The 19,559-nt window shown below is 35.7% G+C and overlaps 3 protein-coding genes across 8 annotated transcripts; all 3 read left to right on the forward strand.

Annotated features, from left to right (window-relative positions):
- Positions 1-979: 979 nt before the first annotated feature.
- Positions 980-18,206, forward strand: LOC122281202 (YTH domain-containing protein 1-like). 6 transcript variants are annotated; one of them, XM_043092538.1, is made up of 10 exons: positions 982-1,138; positions 1,362-1,410; positions 2,824-2,918; positions 3,022-3,251; positions 3,335-3,586; positions 3,740-3,816; positions 3,940-4,321; positions 4,888-4,941; positions 5,526-5,587; positions 5,663-6,106. In XM_043092538.1, the coding sequence occupies exons 3-10, from the start codon at positions 2,828-2,830 to the stop codon at positions 5,721-5,723; spliced, it is 1,209 nt and encodes a 402-aa protein (XP_042948472.1). In that variant the 5' UTR covers positions 982-1,138; positions 1,362-1,410; positions 2,824-2,827; the 3' UTR covers positions 5,724-6,106. The 6 variants fall into 6 exon arrangements, 5 of the variants coding, with proteins under 5 accessions (XP_042948471.1, XP_042948472.1, XP_042948473.1 ...); XM_043092537.1 differs by lacking the exon at positions 1,362-1,410 and having other exon boundaries at positions 980-1,138; XM_043092539.1 differs by lacking the exon at positions 1,362-1,410 and having other exon boundaries at positions 987-1,138; positions 2,712-2,918.
- On the forward strand, positions 6,937-8,940 carry LOC122281206. The gene is made up of 3 exons (XM_043092544.1): positions 6,937-7,101; positions 7,808-7,923; positions 8,243-8,940. Exons 1-3 carry the CDS (start codon positions 6,991-6,993, stop codon positions 8,748-8,750), a joined length of 735 nt encoding a protein of 244 aa, XP_042948478.1. The 5' UTR covers positions 6,937-6,990; the 3' UTR covers positions 8,751-8,940.
- LOC122281204 (copper chaperone for superoxide dismutase, chloroplastic/cytosolic) lies at positions 15,634-18,725 on the forward strand. The gene is made up of 6 exons (XM_043092541.1): positions 15,634-16,003; positions 16,096-16,122; positions 16,402-16,474; positions 16,599-16,733; positions 17,193-17,416; positions 18,187-18,725. The coding sequence occupies exons 1-6, from the start codon at positions 15,755-15,757 to the stop codon at positions 18,448-18,450; spliced, it is 972 nt and encodes a 323-aa protein (XP_042948475.1). The 5' UTR covers positions 15,634-15,754; the 3' UTR covers positions 18,451-18,725.
- Positions 18,726-19,559: the final 834 nt, after the last annotated feature.

Below are 19,559 nucleotides of genomic sequence, written 5' to 3' on the forward strand. Positions count from 1 at the left end.
AGAGGGTGGGGAAGTGAAGAAGTTTCCACCGCCTCTTTCGTCATTGAGCCCGAACGGCCAACGAAATTTCTTTCTCCGTGCAGTAAGGAAGGATGGACGGCTTGAGCTCACCGAGATGAGGATCAATAGAACCGAGATTCTTCGGGCTTCAAGAGAAAACGGACGCTTGAGACTTCACCTCATTAGAGACGACGATATCCAAGACTCGGTAGAAGAGGAGGAGGAGGAGAATGTAGTAAATGAAGAAATAGAGGCAAAACAAGATAAAGAAGAAAAGAAAAGGAAAAAGCAGTATTAGTAGAAAAAGAAGAATAGCAAGCTGAAGAAAAGGAAATAGGCGATTTTGTGTGACCAAACTGTTGAGGTACTGCTAGTGCTCGGAGGCGAAGGCAGATTCAGTGCAGATGAGGGAGCTTCTAGTGGTGGGTTTGGTCAAGACTTGGGAGGTAGAGTCAAGTAGAGATCGCGGTCCTGTGAAATGTCAATGCGTTTGGATGAGACTCCGGTTTCTAGATCTTTCTGAGTTTTTCTATGAAATTTACATTCATTTCGGGTAATCGGTTAACTATTAATCGGTATAAACCATATTCAGATAGGGTCGGGTATTTCTATTTTCGGGTCGGGTCGGGTCGAGTCGGCGAACATCCCTGGATATATATATTATATAACTATAACTTTTAAAGTTAGTTAAATTTAATAATAAGATGAGCTAATTATTATAAAATAATATTTTATCCTATAATATAAATAAACTAAATTAATTAATAATAATTTAGAATATTTAATCATCATAATATGTGTAAGCAAAATTAAAGAAAAATCCTCTTCCAATGAGTGGCCGTGACGATACGTTGCTCCACGGTCACAGACACTGATCGCCGATCATGTGGTCCCTTCGCCATCCAGGAAAAAGATCGTAACCATCCACGTACTCATCCCTCAGACCCCTTGGATTACCCTAGCATAAACATTTTTTTAATGGAAAAAAAAAAAATGAAGAGAATTTGAGATAGAGAGTAGAAGAAGAAAAAGTAATTAGGGCTCGGAAGTTGCAGAAGCTGACCGAGTTCGCGAGCTACTGCTCTGTTCTTTCACTCACTCAGTCACTTACTCAATCTCTTTCTCTTTTTCTAAAGAGGTATGCTTTACTTCCCTTGACTTATTGTTTCGCTTTCGATCTTCTTGCTTTGTTTTCCTGCTTGTATGCACGTGCATTTAATTTTTATCATAACATCTCTTTGGATAAATAGAAACAATGGTAAAAGAGAAAAGATCATTTATAACTAATTTAAGTTGGATTTATCGTTAAATATTCTCAAAGCGTTGATCAAGCCTGATTCAATTCAACCGTTTTCTTTCAGTTCTTGCGGATTTTACGATTATTACTCGTGTTTAGGAGACTGACACACGGTAATGGATGAAAATTACTCGGCTGTTAGAGAGGCTTAAGGGTGAAGTGGGTTTTCGTTGTCTTGGCTTGAGTTTTATGAAGCAAATTCTGGCTCAGAATAAACCTACTTTCAAGGGGAAAAGTGGGAAAAAAATTCTCCTGACCGACCTCAATGATATATTTCATAAGCGGAAGGGAGTCTGATCTTCGTAATATTATTTTATGAAATATGCGTGGTTTTTGAATTGTGATGTTCTTGAAAAAAGAATTGGTATAATTGATTAGTATGCTAGAGAGGGTGTGGATTAAATGGCATATTATAGCATATTGTAGGGTGTGGATAAGTTATAGATTAGGCTCTTGCAGAAGTTTTACAATTCAATGGATGATTACAATTAAATATCAAACGTTGATGGATTAGTGGTAAAGGGCTAAGCTTAATTTTTCACCTTTATTACTTGTGACTTAAAAGCTATGGCCACCAATCAGGACTATCTGTTTTAATGCTTGGTGGGAGGTTGGACTAGGTTCAAGATGATGGGTGATGTTTTACACATTTTGAGCCACTTATAAGTGGTTTAGTTTGAATTGGGCCCTTGCCAACGCTTTGCTGATGCCTAAGGCAGTCAAACTCTGGAGACTTTAATGGAGAGCTGGTATTTGTAAACAGTATCACAAGATGTAGTGATGTAATGATTTTGTTCTCTATTAGTTTCAGTTTTGTGCTTGAATATATTTGTCGAACTTCTTGTTAATATATGCATTTCCTATTTATTTGCTTTGATGGTTGTTATTTGTGAGCAATGTTAAGTTGTACTTCTGGAATATGCGCCATCCAAGATGTTCAAGGGATTTTGCAAGAACTTTTAATAAATTTGGTGCATAATTTTTATGGTGGATGGGAAGCTCTGTATAGAGTAGGTTGTGGTAGATTTAGCACAAAGATTAAGTGCTCGCTGAAGCCTTGAATCCTCCTTCCCTTGGTGTTCTGTAGTTGAGTTATTACTTGGGAGTTTTGAACTTCTCGCCTTTGTGATAGTAGTGGTGAAAGTACTAATAGTTGGTTCATAAGTTGCTAGCATTTATTATCAATTGCTAAAGGAATCATTAGAAGAATGCTTATGTAGTTCCTGTAAAAATGGCAGTTGTGCCATTCTAGTTTCTACTAGGTTTGGAAGGTGATTTGACATTTCTTATATATTTTCATTTATTCTTGTGAATTTTTACCAATTCTTGGTATTGCTTATCTTTGTTTTGCACTCAGATCAGGATTCAGCAAAACATTCTATAGAATTCTGATGCTCTGTATCATTTAATGTAGATGATATTGCTATTTGTTTCTTCACCAGATACCTTAGTGTTGACTTCTCTACCATCCAGCTGTATCTTCGATATACAGATGCTTCATAACGTGGTAATTGATTCATCTGTAGGGACATGTCTTCGGATACTGCAAAAGAAAATGCATCTGTTGTCGATTCATCAGTAACTGAATGGAAACAAGACATGGGAATTTCGGATGACCCTGGTAATAATTGATGCAAATTAAACCTAGTGTATTTAATCCTCTTATAAATTCTCATTGAAATATGAATGTTTAATATAGGAATAATCTGAAATTTTTATGTCAGAGAGCTCTAGTTACAAAGCTAATGAGGTTAGCTATCCGTCAAGGGCAGATAAAGCTGGGAACTCTTATTATCCACTGGGAATTTCCACTACTGACAGAAAGGGTAAATTGGACAATACGAGATACTTCATCATTAAGAGTTTGAACCTTCATAATATCCAACTGTCAATTGAGAAAGGAATTTGGGCTACCCAAGTCATGAACGAACCTATTCTAGAAGAAGCCTTTCATGTAAGATCCTTCTTACTCTAATTTCTTGCTCTGCTTTTGCAATTATTTTTGCTTTATATACAAAGCATATGGTTTTATTGCAGAACTCTGGTAAAGTAATTCTTATATTTAGTGTAAACATGAGTGGTTTCTTCCAAGGATATGCGCAAATGATGTCTTCTGTTGGGTGGAGGCGAGACAATGTTTGGAGTCAAGGAAGTAGCAAAGGCAATCCCTGGGGGCGCAGCTTTAAAGTCAAATGGCTGTGTTTAAATGACTTACCTTTTCAAAAGACTCTTCATCTCAAGAATCCATTGAATGAATACAAACCTGTCAAAATTAGCAGGGATTGCCAGGTGTCCTTTTTATTAAGTGCTTCTTTCTTCTCTCGTTTTCCTTCTTTTTCTGTATTTTTTTGGGTGGGGGGTGTGGGGGTGGGCTGGTTGGGAGGGAGGTTTTATCCATTAAATCCAGTTTAAGAAAATGATTTTGAGTCGTATTCTCTTCAGGAGTTATCTCTAGATATCGGAGAAGCTCTTTGTGAGCTCCTTGATGGAAAGAGTGATGTGGATGACTCTCCAAGTAGGTATGTCTCTCAAGCAGCTGAATGGTCGACATGCTATGTTGAGGAAAAAAAAAAAGAGAGAGAGACTTCTGCCCAATTCCTAATCGATAACTTATTGCTTATTATTGCTATATGCTGAAGCAGTCTTTACCGGAGTAATCTTCCTTCAAAAAGGCTCTGTGTAGAGTCTCCATGTTCTTTAGGGGATGAAGAGTATAATGTGCCTCCAATGCACATGTCATGGTCAAGAACACCCATTCTTTATCCTTCGCCGCTGTATCCACATCAGGCTGAGGCGAATAGATTTCATTTAGCAAACCAGATTTCTGCAGGGGTTGCTTTTCCTAAAAATCTTTCAATCACTGCCGGTTCATCAAAAGTTGAAAGGATGAAACGCTCTTGCAATATCGGAGAAATTTCTAATTTACAAGCGGAAATGGATATGTCTCCTCATTTTGATGTTTGGGGTTTGTATGCAGAAAGCCCATTTGCTTGTACCCTGACTGAGGATGATCTTCTTGAACTGGTATTAGTGTCCTAGTTTAGTTTCTTTGTTCTGTTTGGCATCACCAATCTCTCTCTCTCTCTCTCTCTCTCTCTCTCACATACATTTTTATTGAACATCTCAAGGCTATCTTTTATGTGAACATTTCCTTACAATTTTGTGGAGTGAACTTCTCTATGACTATGAGATTATAAAGTCTTAGTAACCCTCTCTCTGTCCCTCTCTCCCACCAGCCGCTCCATCACACCAAAAAAAAAAAAAAAAACAACTAAAAAAAGGATTGGCGAAGTCATCATGAACTTGTTGATTGTTTTTCCCAGTGAAGCTTGATGGTCAAGGACTTTTTTTGGAGAAGGGTCTCTCCCTCAAATAATGGCTTTATTTTCACTTTAAGGAAAAAAAAGATAAATCCCTTTGTTAACTCTGTTTCTTATGTTGCACTTATCTCTTTTAACTGTGAATTGGGACTAGGCTATTAATGAAGCCAGACTGGCATACTGCTTCCTGAGCTATTAAGAATGGATTTTATTATTATTATTATTATTATTATTATTTTTTAATTTTGTTTTCCTTGTTTGTTATGGCAGTCTTATGAAGAATATCTGGAGCGTAGCAGAAGCAGTTCACGATTATGCCTCCCTGTCAGTATGCTTATCCAACAACATTTCACTCATTTTTTTCTCATCTTTTAAGTAGGTGTTCATTTTATTGTATTTTCAGACTATTGTATCTTTCGTGAAATGATGCATCTTTTGAGCACAATATATCATCTTGACATGCTGACTTTGTCCCCGCTATTATAATTGTGGATAATCTCAGTGTCCCAATTTGTAGCTTATGCCCTTCTTTGTTTTGGTGTTGGAGGATTTTGATGATAATTGTGGATAATGATCATGCCACTAGTGATCAACTAAACCTTTGCTTATGATCAGTCCACCTGCCATGTGATTTTTAAACCAATAGATCTGATCAGTGACCGTCCACCCACCATTTGATTATAAAACAAAGAGATCTGTTGAGGCCCATCAGTTGGATGTTCTAATTCACGATGTGAGCAGGGACTAGATAATGGCCACTGGAGTTGTTCCAATCACATAAAAAGTTTTCTTGACTCATTCTATTGTTGTGACAACATTTAGAAATGTAGGAAGATGCAGGACAGGTGGGTGGAGCATCTTTTTGTTCAAATACACTCCTAAATTGGGCCATTACCACCCTTTGACAGGTGGCTGGACCATCCAGGAAAATGCAGGAATCATCAAGAAGCAAAAATCAGGATGAAAATCTGTGAGTTTGTTTATGAAAACCTGACCTGTAACATCACAAATTTCTATTTGTTTTACCTGATGAAATGTTCTGCAGGAATTTGGGCTCTAAAGCTGACCGGCGAAAGATGACTCATTGTTCGTCCCAGAAATTATAGTTTCCTTGATGTGGGAAAAGAGGTTCTCTTTGTTTCTTTCTTGGGATGGTGTTGCTCTTTTCAGGAGTTTCGCCATTTCCTGATAAGCAATGACCAACTCAATGTCTTGTTATGTTGTACACAATTGTACCATAGCATCAAAATCTCAATACCTGACTCTACTGGGGAATGTTGCCAGCTTGTACATAAATTGATGCAGCATTGGCCTTACATCCTTTGATTTGCTTCCTCCTGATAGGTGTTAGTTGGGTAGATTTGATTATTTGATTCCATATAAGTTGGTTGGGCATACGTGATTGTAGGTAGTGGAATCTAGAAATGTGAGCTCATAAACTTAAAAGCTGTGTTGCTTGCAATGAGGATAAGATCAAGATTTTTGCACATTACCAATATCCAACAACTTTGAGGTAAAGAATTCTATCAGAAGAGGCAACCAATCAAATAATTCTGACAGATGCTCCTAAAAAAAACAAAAAATTAACTGAGATTTTCAAAGGAAGAACAAACAAAAAGGGACCAAAACTAGCAAGTTTTGGGGTGTGGAAATTGCGAGGTTCTGATTGTATGTACGTTACGTAGAATGACCAAGTTTTATTTAGACTAGGGAAACGGAAAATAAATTTAGATAATGCCATCTACATCATATTAAAGGATAAAATCTAATTTATTATATACATATTTTATTAAATGTGTTATTCATCACATGGCTTGAGAATATAAATTTTCTAAATTTAGGGTGCAAACACTTGATTATTATAATCAGTTGACAGCATCCTGCGAAATTTGTATTACAAATTGACATAATGTTAGTTTTGTTACTCCTTATCCTACGTACAAATTGAATTATTCTACTTATGATTTCTACGTTATATATTTGTTAAGGAAAGAAATAAAAAAATATAGAATTTTAATATTCATCATCTTTATACATTATCCATCATATTTATTTTTAATTTTTAGTTTTATTCTTTCTAAATTAATTAAATTTTTTTACTTATTATTTATATATTACACATTTGATAAGAAAAAAAATAAAAAATTAGGTACGATATATAATATGAAAAGGATGAGTAGAATTTTTTAATATTATAATACGAAACTTGAATTTTTATAAAGAAATAAAAGGTAGATAAATATTTTATTATTCTAAATTTAAAATTGCAAAAATTTTTATTAAGTGGTACAATGGCTATTTAATACTGACCTATAGGGGGCTTGGAAGATATTTCCCCTATAGAAGTATTCTCTCTCTGACGCAGGGGAAGCGATGGAGATCAGTCCCGAGATCATTGGCAAAGACGAGGTCATAGCGAAACTCAAGGACGATGGCGACTTCGACAAACTCCGCCTCAAAATCATTCGCAAGCTCAGGGACAACGTCAGTCTCCTCCTTCTCATTTATCTTCTTCTTTTTTTGTTCCTGCAAATTTGAAGCTTGGAAGCAATTTTCTTTATTTTAAAGGAAAATAAAAACTCTCTTCCGTCTTGCTTAGAAAGTTGAATAGATTAGAGTGATTAAAGACGAAACAATGCCGAAAAATTTTCTTGAAAGCAGTTTGTTTTTTAATTCGTCGGAGTGTTTGAAAAGGAGGAAGCTTTATTTTCTTGTTAATTTTTTTTTTAATTTTTTTAATTTTTAATTTTATTTTTTCTGTATGAATTCGAGTTTGCTTTATATTTGAGAAAATTACGCTGAGATTATCCCTATTGTGAATCTCTGATTCAAGGTTACATTGAAATATCAATTTCGTCCATTTTTCACGGAATTTGTCTATTTCAAAGCGAAGAACATGTAAATATATTTAACTTCTGAACCAAAATCGAATAGCTGGGGAGTCTCTGCGTTCAGATCTCAGTAGACTTCGTTGCTTTGATTCTAACATACCCTGAAAAGAATGTACAAATGAAAATTTTAAGGTCTCGTTGGTTGGCATATGGTTTTTTGAAGCATTTCATGGATGGGAAGATAATTCAGCTCGTCGTTTTCAATTGATGTATGTGTGTATGTTATCAATTATGTTCCTTTTAATTTTTAAAACCCCTTTTCCAGTGTCTGTGATGCTGACCAAGGAGAGTAAACGCAGGAGGAGTTGCGGAATGAGATTATTTTGACAGTGAAGCAGTCAGCAGCACTTAATCGAGCAGGTGCTGAGAATATGAAACCCAGACAATTATCTGATGCCATATATGATGACGTTGGGTAAGTTTCTAGTTTTTCTCAATTTTTTTTTTGGTTTATAATTGTTATGTTCCTCCCCAAAAAAAATTCTCGCAAACCATGGATTCATGTTTAACTTTAAAGAGATTAATTAATTATGCATATTTACGAAGAAAAAATGGATAATGAAATCTATATCCAATATTGACGCAAGTTGGTTTAATAATTTTGAGGATTGAATCTACAGTTCTAATTAATGTGCTTTCTGATAAAACTCTTTAATTGGGTTGTTATTTTGGGACAATAAGGATATATAATAAAAGACTCAAATGAAATCTGATGACCCATTATGCTGTTTCAGGAATAAAGTAATGAGCCGGATATCTGATGGTTTGTGGGAAATAATTAGATCAGGTGATGGCATGAAAAGTGAAATTACAGAAACTGTGCAATCTGTTTATAACAAATTATTAAACCCAAAATGGAAAGAAGAGGGTGAATCATCCACCCATGGCATGATGCCAAAGCAGAAGGAAGCTGAAAATAACCGTTCCATTGCAGCCTCAGCTAGTGAAGCTGATGACATGTTTTCTGATAGCGAGCCGAAAGAACCTCCAGGTTTTTCTCTCCTAAATAACAATCAGAATAACAAGAATGAGGAGCAACACAGACAGGAGCTTCAGCCTCCAATGCCTCACAAAAGAGAACCTGTGGAAGCACAGGAGGAAGATACACACTACTCAAAGGTTGTCTTGGAGCCAGAATACGTTGATCTTGGTGTGCCACCTGGCTTTCCTGCAGAATTGGAGCAGAAGCAGCCATGTGATGGTAGTGATGAGGACCCTGATGTGCCTCCTGGTTTTGGGTGATGCGATGACAAGCAATGCAATTTATCTCTCTATCCTGAAGCATTAAATTTTGTAGAAACTCTGTGATCAAGGATTAGACACTGTTACCGCCGTAGTCCCGTCTTATTGTGTGCTGAATTTACCCTATTAGAGAGGCTTTTCTGAGTCCACCATAGTTGAAGGTCAGATGCTTAAGTTATTATTCCTACAATGACTTTTTTTTTTTTTTTTTTTTAGGTTTTTTTAATCACTTGGACTTGGACTTAATTCAGATAGAAAACTTACTTCCTTAGGTTCTCAATGCGTGTGATAGTTTAATCCGCAAGGGGCTATCAATAAACGATGGAAATCATTTTTCCCCAGTTTTTTTTTTTTTTTTCATCATTACAATAGATCAAAAACAGGTTTTGGTTTTTAATTACCAAGTTATCAGGTTTTGTTTTTAATAGTAGTGAAGCTGTTTATATATTCAGTATGTTTCCTTCTATGCCTTGCTAATTGGTCTCTTTGGACCTGATTGTATGACTGATGTACCACGTCTGGATGTTGTGATCAGAACGGTAGAAATCAATGTGAAAACCAAGTTTCTGAGTTCCTATCACCAAGTTTTATAGGGCCATTGGAGTACCACCCCATAGCACAATAACTGCTAGTGGGTATTAGGAGAAAGCAATTCTGTTGGACCTATGTATTTCAGGTTGTTTTGGCAGCTTATGGCGGGGTTGGTGTACTAGAGAGGGTAATGAGACCTATGGTGTGGGGGGTTTGGAAGCATATAAGATGAGGGTGGGGGATGTTTACTCGCCATACTAAATTTGTGGTGGGTGAGGGTACTTGTATAAAATTTTTGAGGGACATTTGGTGTGGGGAGAAGGCTCTAAAGGACTTTATTCCATCTGTTTTCCAAGTGGCATGTGATCAAGAAACTTCAGTGGTGGACCTCATGGTTTATTTAGGGGACCAATTCCAATGGAATATCACCTTTAATATAATAGCCCAAGATTGGAAAGTAGACAGCTTTGAAGCAGCCTAGTGTACTCTGTGAAGTTGAATGGACTACGAGCAAATAAGTTGTGGTGGACATCTGCAAAAAACTGACACAACTGACCGACATTGACTCAAACCGGCCGTCGAAGTACGGAATTGGTTGAAACTGGTAGGGAATCGGTCGGCTTGTGGCACAATTTCTTCAAAACTGACGGTGGTTAGTTTGGCTGTAGTTTGGCCTTAATTCAAACTGCTGAACTGCCAACGTCATTTATATATATATTTTAAATTATTCTTATTTAAAACGATGCCACATCGTTTAAGTTACTCTATTAAAAAAAAAAAAAAAAAACTAACTGAAACGACGCCATTTCATCCTAGGGTTTAAACCCTTAGGCCGTTTCTCTCTTCTACTCCTTCAGACTTCTCACTTGGCACCCATGGCCTCCACTCTCCACTCTCTAGAAGTCTAGCGGCCAGCCCTCTACTCCAGCTTTTCCTCACTAGCCTCCACTTCCACACCATTCCAACCTCCAGCAAATGGTGAAATTGCAGTGCACTATTTATAATCCCACATTCCCACTTCAATTCCATCCTTCTCACAGAGCCCATTGCGTTTGGAAAAAAAAAAAAAAAACCCCACGGAGTTCGCAGCAGGCTAGTGTATTTTGTAAAGATATGATTTATCGTTTTTGTAATTTTGTTCTCACTTGAGCCTCAGTTTATCTTCTCACGTCGGTAGATTTTTTTTTTTTTTTCATTTTTAGTGTATATTTGGTTTTGATGTTTTTAATTTTTCATCATATCAATTTATGTTCCATATTATTTGAATTTGTTGTCTAAATTATTTATTGTGTATGGAGAGGGATTGAAAATTTGAGGTTCTTTTTGCACTATGAAATTAAATTCGAGACCTAATTCGGAAATACCATTGTGAGTGTTCCTATTAGCTCAAAATCAAATTATTAACTTGTGTGGCATTTGCTAATTTAATATTGTGGACTCTGTTATAAAATTATTTTGATTCTTAAAATAATTTGTGAAAAAATTTAGATTAGAGTTTTAGACTTATGATGTTTACCACATTGCAAACTAGTTGCTTTGTAATTGTGTTGATATTCGTTCTTTGTTTTAATTGTTGTGTAATGATGTGATGTATATAATTTTTCACATGTTAGATGAATTTTTCATCAAGTCTAATTGATCTTGATTGGAACTCCCAAACAATTAATTTGGGAGAGACCCATACACCAACACCCCCAAGTGCCCCTAATAATAGTAGTTGTCAATTTCTTAAAAAATAGAAGGGGAATGATCCGTCAATTATTTGGGATCATTTTACAAAAACTAAGCGTTGTGCCATAGATGATCATGAGGCCAAGTGTAATTATTGTGGTAAGATATATGCTTGCCACTTAAAGATGAATGAAACTTTAACCATGCAAAATTATCTTCCTTTATATCCTAAAAATTTTCATAAACATGGACCTTTTGATAAATATAAAAAATAATGGCGGATGAGGCATCCTTAGAGAGGGTTGAAGAGAGTGATAGTGTTTTAAGGAATCTTGTAACCCATAAATATGGTAAAGAGGCTGTGAAGTTGGCGCTTGTGAAGATGGTAATCATCGATGAATTGTCATTTAGAATTATTGAAGGGGGCAAGGATTTAAGAAGATGGTTTGGATGCTTGAACCTAGATTTAAAGTGTCATGTCGAGCCACGGTTGCAAGAGATTGTATGAAACTATTTGCATCTGAAAAGACTAAGCTTAAAAAGTTATTTAAAGATGGGGAAATGAGGATTTCATTAACTACCGATACGTGGACATCGATACAAAATCTTAATTATATGTGCCTATCTGCACATTTTGTTGATGATGATTAGAAATTGCAAAAAAAAATTATGAATTTTTGTTTAATTCCTAATCATCGAGAAGATACTGTTGGAAAATATATTGACTCGTGCCTCCTTGGGGCATTGATAATATATTTACTATTATTGTGGATAATACTAGCTTAAATGATATTACAATTTCATATTTGAAGCATTTTTTAGTAGGGAATGTGTTGTGGGGGAAAGTATATGCACATGAGATGTTGTATTCATATTTTGAACCTTATCGTAAATGAGGGTCTTAAAGAGTATAATGATGTCATTATAATGGTTAGAAATACGGTTAAATATATGCACTCCTCCCCTACAAGATTATACAAGTTTAAGAAATGTACAAAAAAAGAGAAAGTTGATTGTAAAAAAATGTTGTCTCTTGATGTGCAAACCCAATGGAATTCAACTTACAAAATATTGGAGGTGTCTGAAAAATTTGAAAAGGTTTTCAGGCGAATGGAGAGTAAGGATTATAATTTTTTCTCTTACTTTAAAGATGGAAACATTGGACTTCCTAGAGCTGACGAGTGGGAGACTGTGTGTGTTTTCGTGAAATTTTTTAATATGTTTTATGATGTCACTTGTCGATTTTTTAGGTCTTTATATGTCACGAAAAATACCAATTTTTTAGAAATTTGTATGCTCCAAAAATGGTTGGTTAGGCTGAGTGGAAGTGACAATAGTTGTATGATGAATATGGCCATAAGCATGATAATGAAATATGATAAGTATTGAGGTTTATTGGATATGATGAACTTCTTGTTGTTGATTGTAGTTGTCCTTAATCCACGTAATAAGTTAGAACTTTTTACTTTCCACCTGAAAAAAATTCATGACGAGAGTCGAGTTGAAGAGTTGGTGTCAAGTGTGAGACATTTATTATCAGACTTGTATGCGAAGTATAATGGTACATTCAGTTCTTATCTCGATTGGCAAAAAACATATGCCCTCTCTGGCATCTGCAACCACGAATGATGGTAAAGACAATCATGAGTCACAAGTTTTTTATAAGTAGTTGCTAGCATCAACTGCCTTTGGATCTTTAGCTGCCAAAATAGAGATGGACTGTTATTTATCAAATGATTGTGAGACATTCAACCAATCTTTTGACTTGTTGAAATGGTGGAAAGTCAATGAGCCTAGCTATCCTATATTTGCGAGGATTGCACGAGACTTATTAGTCATGCTTGTTTGTACACTTGCATCAGAGTCAGCATTTAGTACGAGAGGTCGTGTATTTGATCCTTTTCAGAGTTCGTTGACTTTGAGAACTGTTGAGACACTTATTTATTTTCATAATTGGTTGCAATATCTACCTATCAAAAAATAATAATTGGTTGCGACATCTGTCAACACCAATTAATATTCGAGAGTTTATGGATAACGTTGAAAGCTTTGTGATAGAATCTGTTAATGTTTTTCTCATTCAATTTTCATATTATTATTTATTTACTTTTATAATTTAATTTAATTTTTTTAATTATCCTAATTTATTAATATTGATTATTTGATGTTTTTCTATATAGAGTTCGGAGCATCGTTCATCACAACTATTTATGACTCAAGTCGAAGACTGCATTGAGAATCTATTTGGAATATTGAAGAATGAAAATTTTTGAAATTTTATTCAAGAATAATTATTTCTTACTTGCTTAAGACAATTTGGTTTTGTTTGTAATATGTATTAAACATCTATTGTGTCGCTTTTTTTTTTTTTCCAGTTATCTATTAATTAGTATATAAGACTATAAGTAGAATTATTAGTATAAATGTAGTAGTTATTAGTTACTAATAGTATAAATGAAATTAAAATTAAAATATAATTGAATACTTAAAATTAATTTTAAAAATTCAATAAGAAAAGTTCAAAATGTTGATAATCTTGAATAATGAATTGTGCTTAAAAAGAGGTTGAATTGGGTTTTAAAAAGGCCCAAAAAGAATGGCCCAAATCAGCCCAAACCTTGGCTGACAACCGATCTGGCCTGTTTTACCCCCATTTTTTAAAAAATTAGTCAAATGTCACATTTCGAAGAGTGACTTTCTCAAATTTATTAAAAAGCCTTCACTTGTGGCAGGGGATACCGTGAAAACAATCCAATGTCACTTTAGAATTTACAAAAAATTTCACAAGATCAAATAACTTAGGTGCCAAAAAATCACATAAACAAACCAAAGAAACAAAAAACAAATTCAAATCGTCTCTTAAAACGTAAAAACCCACCAAACTCCTAACCAGACGCCAAATCCAAATTATTGACGCCTAATATAGGGAAGACCCTATTTAGTACAAAGCCACAAAAACATCTTTCTCTAAACTCCTCTTTCCAAAAGTCGAAATGTCAATCCATCGACTTTTGCACAAAACCGAACTAAACAAAACAAATATTATTGATGAGAAAATCTGAACCAAACAAAACAAATAAGGTCCTATTTACATACATTTTATCATAACCAAACAAATACTATTACAAATGTGACAACTCAATATAAACACAATAATTTTTGCTTTTCATTTTGTAAAGTAATCTCTTTCTCTCGTACTTTATCTTCCCTTTTACGAATTTTATGCTTGCACAACAATATATCATCCCACATCTTATTGACTTTATTATTTTTTGTACGAATGTTCTCATTTAGCAAGTGAAGTATATCCATCCAAATGAAAAATTCACATTTTCTCGCTTCTCTAGCAAGTCATCTTCCTTCCTACTCAGTTTTTGACAGGTATTGAGTTAGGAAATTACAAAGTATTCCTTCCTCATAAAGCTTTGTGTGTGTTACATCCCAGTAATATTATTGATAGAAAATATGAAAATGCATAAAACCAAGTAAGATTTGGAGCCGAAATATTTAGAGTTTAAACTTCCAAATACGAGAGTGATAGACTCTCAAGAAGAGGGCAACTCGAAATAAGACTATCAATTGCATTAGAGGCAACAAAAACTTGGTAAAGATTGGTTCTTCAAACACAAAAATCCTTTAAAAGTAGGAGTTGAGTAGTCAGGTCACAAAAAAATGTGACATAGTGGCCCACTAAGCCACAATAACAGCAACCCATCTGAGCCTATAGCATCGCTATCATGGTTCTACAACTTACATGAGTATGGAAAACTCTAAGGAATGCCAAAAATTGTTCAAAATATAAAGTCTAAACATTAGATACCGTGGGCAAAATAACAATTGGTTTACATTGAAACAATCAATTTACCAGATTTATAATAAAATCACAAGCTTAGGATTATTACTAAAAATATTTTTTTAAAAACATATTTCCAAAAATAATAGAGGCCAGTTCACAATCATAACTTAATTTATGGAATTTGAATGATGTTCTAAGCCCCAAACAAAGATAAAGCAAAGATAAAATAAGAAAAGGAAAGAAGAAGGCCAATGACAGTTTTTTTTGTTTATGCAGCAACTTCTTGATCTTTAAATTCCGAATTCATAATTTTTCTTGACAATAGATAAACTAATTAACATCTCTCAATAACCACGATTTCCCCACTGCAAAGAATAATCCTTAGGACAGAAATGGTGGTACATACTCCATAGCGCAAAATTACAAAGTACATATTGCCTACAAACCTAGATTCTAAGATCCATTTTCAGTAATTTGAGATAAAATTTTAAATTGACTACAAACCCTAAAAGTTTCAAATCTATTTGTATATCAACGAAATTGAAGTGTGTGCGCGTGAGTGGTGAGAATATGAGTGTGAGTGAGTGATAACAGAGAGTATGTGAGAAGTTTGAAAAAAATGTTTAGAGGCGTCGGTTGCGGGTGGGGGAGATGATGGTGACGCTAGGTGGGGGTGGGGGAGAGGATGCCGATGCAGGGTGGGGCTGGAGGAGTTGGGTGCGGACAGAACGCCGCCGCGCGGGGGGCGTGGGGGGGAGCTCAGCTTTGTGAGTTTAGAGAGGAACGTGTTTTTTATTGTAGGGATAAATTAGTAATTTTATTAAAGTGTGCACTGGATATTGCGGAACAGCGGCTGCTCCTAATATTTTCTCTTTATTCTATTTCTATTCTTATTGGTATGAGGCTGCAGGTAAGATCCGGAAAAAAGGAGAGAAGACGGGAAATCTAACTAGATGAAGAACTGGGAATTCAAAGCGTATCTAAAACAAAAAGCCGAGATAAAAGAATGGCATTTTTCAGGTCGGTGGCCACAACAAGCACTGCCATAGCTGCCTCTGCTCTCCCTGCAGCCCTTGCTCTCTCCTCTCTCTCTTCCTCCCAATCTCCACAGTCCCAGAAACCCATAAACATCATCTCCCTCTCCCCCGCACCTAAGCAAACCCCAACTCGATTTGATCTCGTCAAGACTTTCGCTCATTCGCCCTCGGCTCTCCACATGGACGCCCCAGCATCTCACCACAAACCCACCTCTCAGGTTCTCTCTTCTTTGCAGCCCACTTCTTCCTTTACTTTAATATTAGCTAGGCTTTCATCAGACTTTTAAATTTGTTTATGTTTTAATCTCAGGGTGATGATACCTTACCAGAACTACTGGTAAGCTTCAGTTTCCAATCAATCTGATTCTCTCTTCTTTCATTTAAATCTCATCTTACCCCTGTTATTAATTCTATCAAGTCTTTTGCAATTTCTTGGGGATTGAGATGGTTATTAAGGTTGTTTTTTTTAGGATTGTCGAGATTGGGTTTTGATTAGCCGAATCAAATGTTTGAGCTACATTTGTTTTATATGAAAATACTTGTTAGTGATGGAAATTCAGTGATTCTGTTGGATTATTTAGCGAAGTCTCAGACTTGGGTATTGGTTTTGTATCAGACGGAGTACATGGTGGATATGAAGTGTGAGGGTTGTGTCGACGCTGTGAAGAATAAGTTACGGACTGTTAGTGGTAAGTGATATATGATGGTATTTAATTTCATACGTGGTTCTTTTTTTCTTTTTTTTTTTCCCTCCCTTTTTTCGGGTTTATGGCAAAAAGATATGTTTTATGATCTTCTGGTGAATTAATCTAGGGGTAAAAAATGTTGAGGTGGACTTAAGCAATCAAGTGGTGAGGATTCTTGGTTCAACGCCTGTGAAGACAATGACTGAAGCATTAGAGCAGACGGGTCGAAAGGCCCGATTAATTGGGCAAGGGGTGCCTGAAGGTGGCTCATTCTTATCCTGGTTGTTTTACAAAATTTGTTAATAGTAGATCTCACTCTTTTTTAAAGTGATTACATCACGTTTATGCACTTCATGGTTGTATGTAGAATTACTCTTGATATTAATACATCGGTGTTATTCTTCTTTTTTTCTTTTATCTTTTAACTTGACGTGTAAACTATGTCATGAGTCATTGTGCTCCTACTAAATGCCTACCTTGTTTTCTTAACTTTCAAATAGGAAGCGATTTTCATGAACACTAGTAGCTTTTTTTCCTGTGTTGGTGTATGGTTTTATTCTCAAGGCGACTTAAATCACACTTTTAAGTTCAGTCTTCCAGCATTTGCAGCATAGCTTGCTCTTCACAGTTGATAGTATTTGATTTCTCTTTGTCATGGCTTTGGTTTGTTCTTAAGTCAAGAAATGATTAAAGTTTCTTCTTGATTGCTCTTGCTCTACAGATTTTTTGATCTCTGCTGCAGTTGCGGAATTCAAAGGTCCTGAGATTTTTGGTGTGGCTCGCTTGGCTCAGGTGAATATGGAATTGGCTAGGGTTGAAGCCACTTTTAGCGGGTTATCTCCTGGAAAACATGGTTGGTCCATTAATGAATTTGGAGATCTGACAAGAGGTGCCGCAAGCACTGGAAAAGTGTTTAATCCAATAAACGGAAGGAATTCAGAAGAGGTTCTCTCTCTCTCTCTCTCTCTCTCTCTCTCTCTCTCTCTCTCTCTCTCTCTCTCCCTCTCTCCATACCAGCCCTAAATTACTGAGATAGTATTTAGTTTAACTGATAGCGTTGCTTGGTTAGTAAACTTATAGTTTAATGAATGCTATCGAAAGGGTACATAATCTCGCTGCAGTTGATGATGATTAAATTGTGATCGTTGTATTTATGTCAGTTTACTGATTTCTTAGATGTATCATAATGAAATTGAGCTGTCGTTCTTTTTATGATTTTGTTTCTTGGGTGTGTGCCCTTAAAATAGCTACCCACTTTCATGGTTTATATTAACTATATCTTTGGGAAAAAGAATTCAGTTCAGATGTAGGATACCTATGCGTGCAATTCAATCATGTATGATGGAATCATCAAAGATTTGACATTTCAAACTGTCTGTAACATATCTATCTGTCCTGATAAAAGTGAACTGGATTTGCCTAGTGTTTGGGAAACTACATCTACACCTGTCATAGATGGCCTTCCAAAAATTTGGGAATTCCTAAATAGCCCATTTTCCAACCACAACCAGATATAAGATGGGGGAGGGGGGAGGGGAGAGAAGTCTGCAACTTCGAAGTATGATAGATTGTGAATCCATGACCCAAAATATCCACAAAAGGAAATCTACATCCTCAACTACCAAATATGATAAAACCTTAATAATCACAACAAAATCACTCTTTACAATCATCACATGACGGCATTTCTAATTGAAGTTGCATGTTATATTCAGCCACTTGGTGACCTGGGAACGTTAGAGGCTGATGAGAAAGGCGATGCGTTCTTCTCAGGCGTCAGAGAGAAGCTAAGGATTGCTGATCTCATCGGGCGATCTTTAGTGATATATGGAAGTGAAGATAAATCAGATCCAGGTGTTACAGCTGCTGTCATTGCTAGAAGTGCAGGGGTTGGTGAGAACTACAAAAAGCTTTGCACTTGTGATGGAACCACCATATGGGAATCAAGTGACAAAGATTTTGCTATCGGCAAGGCTTGATATCATTGGGTAAATCCCACGCTATACTTCATCTAATATCATAAGTGCCGGAGACCCCCCTGGTGAAGAAATGTAGTTTTCATCGTTTTACAAAAGAGATTGTACGCAATAAAGACAGCATGCTATCTAATAGACGATATTATTTAGGGTTCAATCAAAATGTAAACAAGCTACTGAACTTGTCAATGCAGCATGCTTATTGTGGTGTAGGATAGGGCAAAGTTGATCTAGTGCTCGGATCCAAAGCTTATTTACTTGGCTTATCCTTCTTTAAAGCTTGTCATCCCCCCGCCCCCTTCCCTCGAGATCTACATGATTTTGCCGAATGGACTGTCTTTTTTCAAATGTATAATTATTTGCTGAATAAATGCAACCACCACTTGGTCACGGCGGTATTAGCTTTTATGAGCTCTACGGCATTTGCCGAATACACACAGCATTGCTCATGTTGAATTTGTTTTTAAGAATAGCCTGCTCTTAATGCACCATCCTACTCGACTGTAGTTCTTAACGTTAGAAACAATAAAAGGGTTAAAACAAAAAAGTAGAGCAAAATTAGAATCAACCATACACAATACAAGGATTTATTGAGATGATAACTGATATAATATGGAAGCCGTACAAAATTTGATTTAATAAAATCTATGGCAAATCCTAATTAGCATATTCGGTCGGATTAAGAGCCAAATGGACTAGATTAAATGTCAAACCATCTAAATCTTATGTTGTATGTAATTAATTTAATTTATTTCTTATCGTTACCTATCATTAACTCACTAAATTTTGATTTCTTTATAGAATATTTCATCATTGAGATAATTCCCTTGGTGTTTGTCTCTATATTCAACCTTGTTTTAATTGGCACCGGGTATCCGAGAACAAAGTCACAATTAATCCCACATGTGCACAGATATTCATCACAAAAATTTTCACAAGTTCATACCAGATAATTCAAAGAAAAATTTCCCCAATCCGATGACCTTTAAAAATTATTTACCCAACAAAAAATTTAAACCTTAGACCTAGAGAGAGTATACTAGCAATACCAAGACTTTTACCGCTTGAACCAATCCTAGGGGTTTCTAGATACAAACTTACCTGAAAGGAAA

This window comes from Carya illinoinensis, chromosome 11 (genome assembly GCF_018687715.1).
Source record: "Carya illinoinensis cultivar Pawnee chromosome 11, C.illinoinensisPawnee_v1, whole genome shotgun sequence".
Classification (NCBI taxonomy): Eukaryota; Viridiplantae; Streptophyta; class Magnoliopsida; order Fagales; family Juglandaceae; genus Carya; species Carya illinoinensis.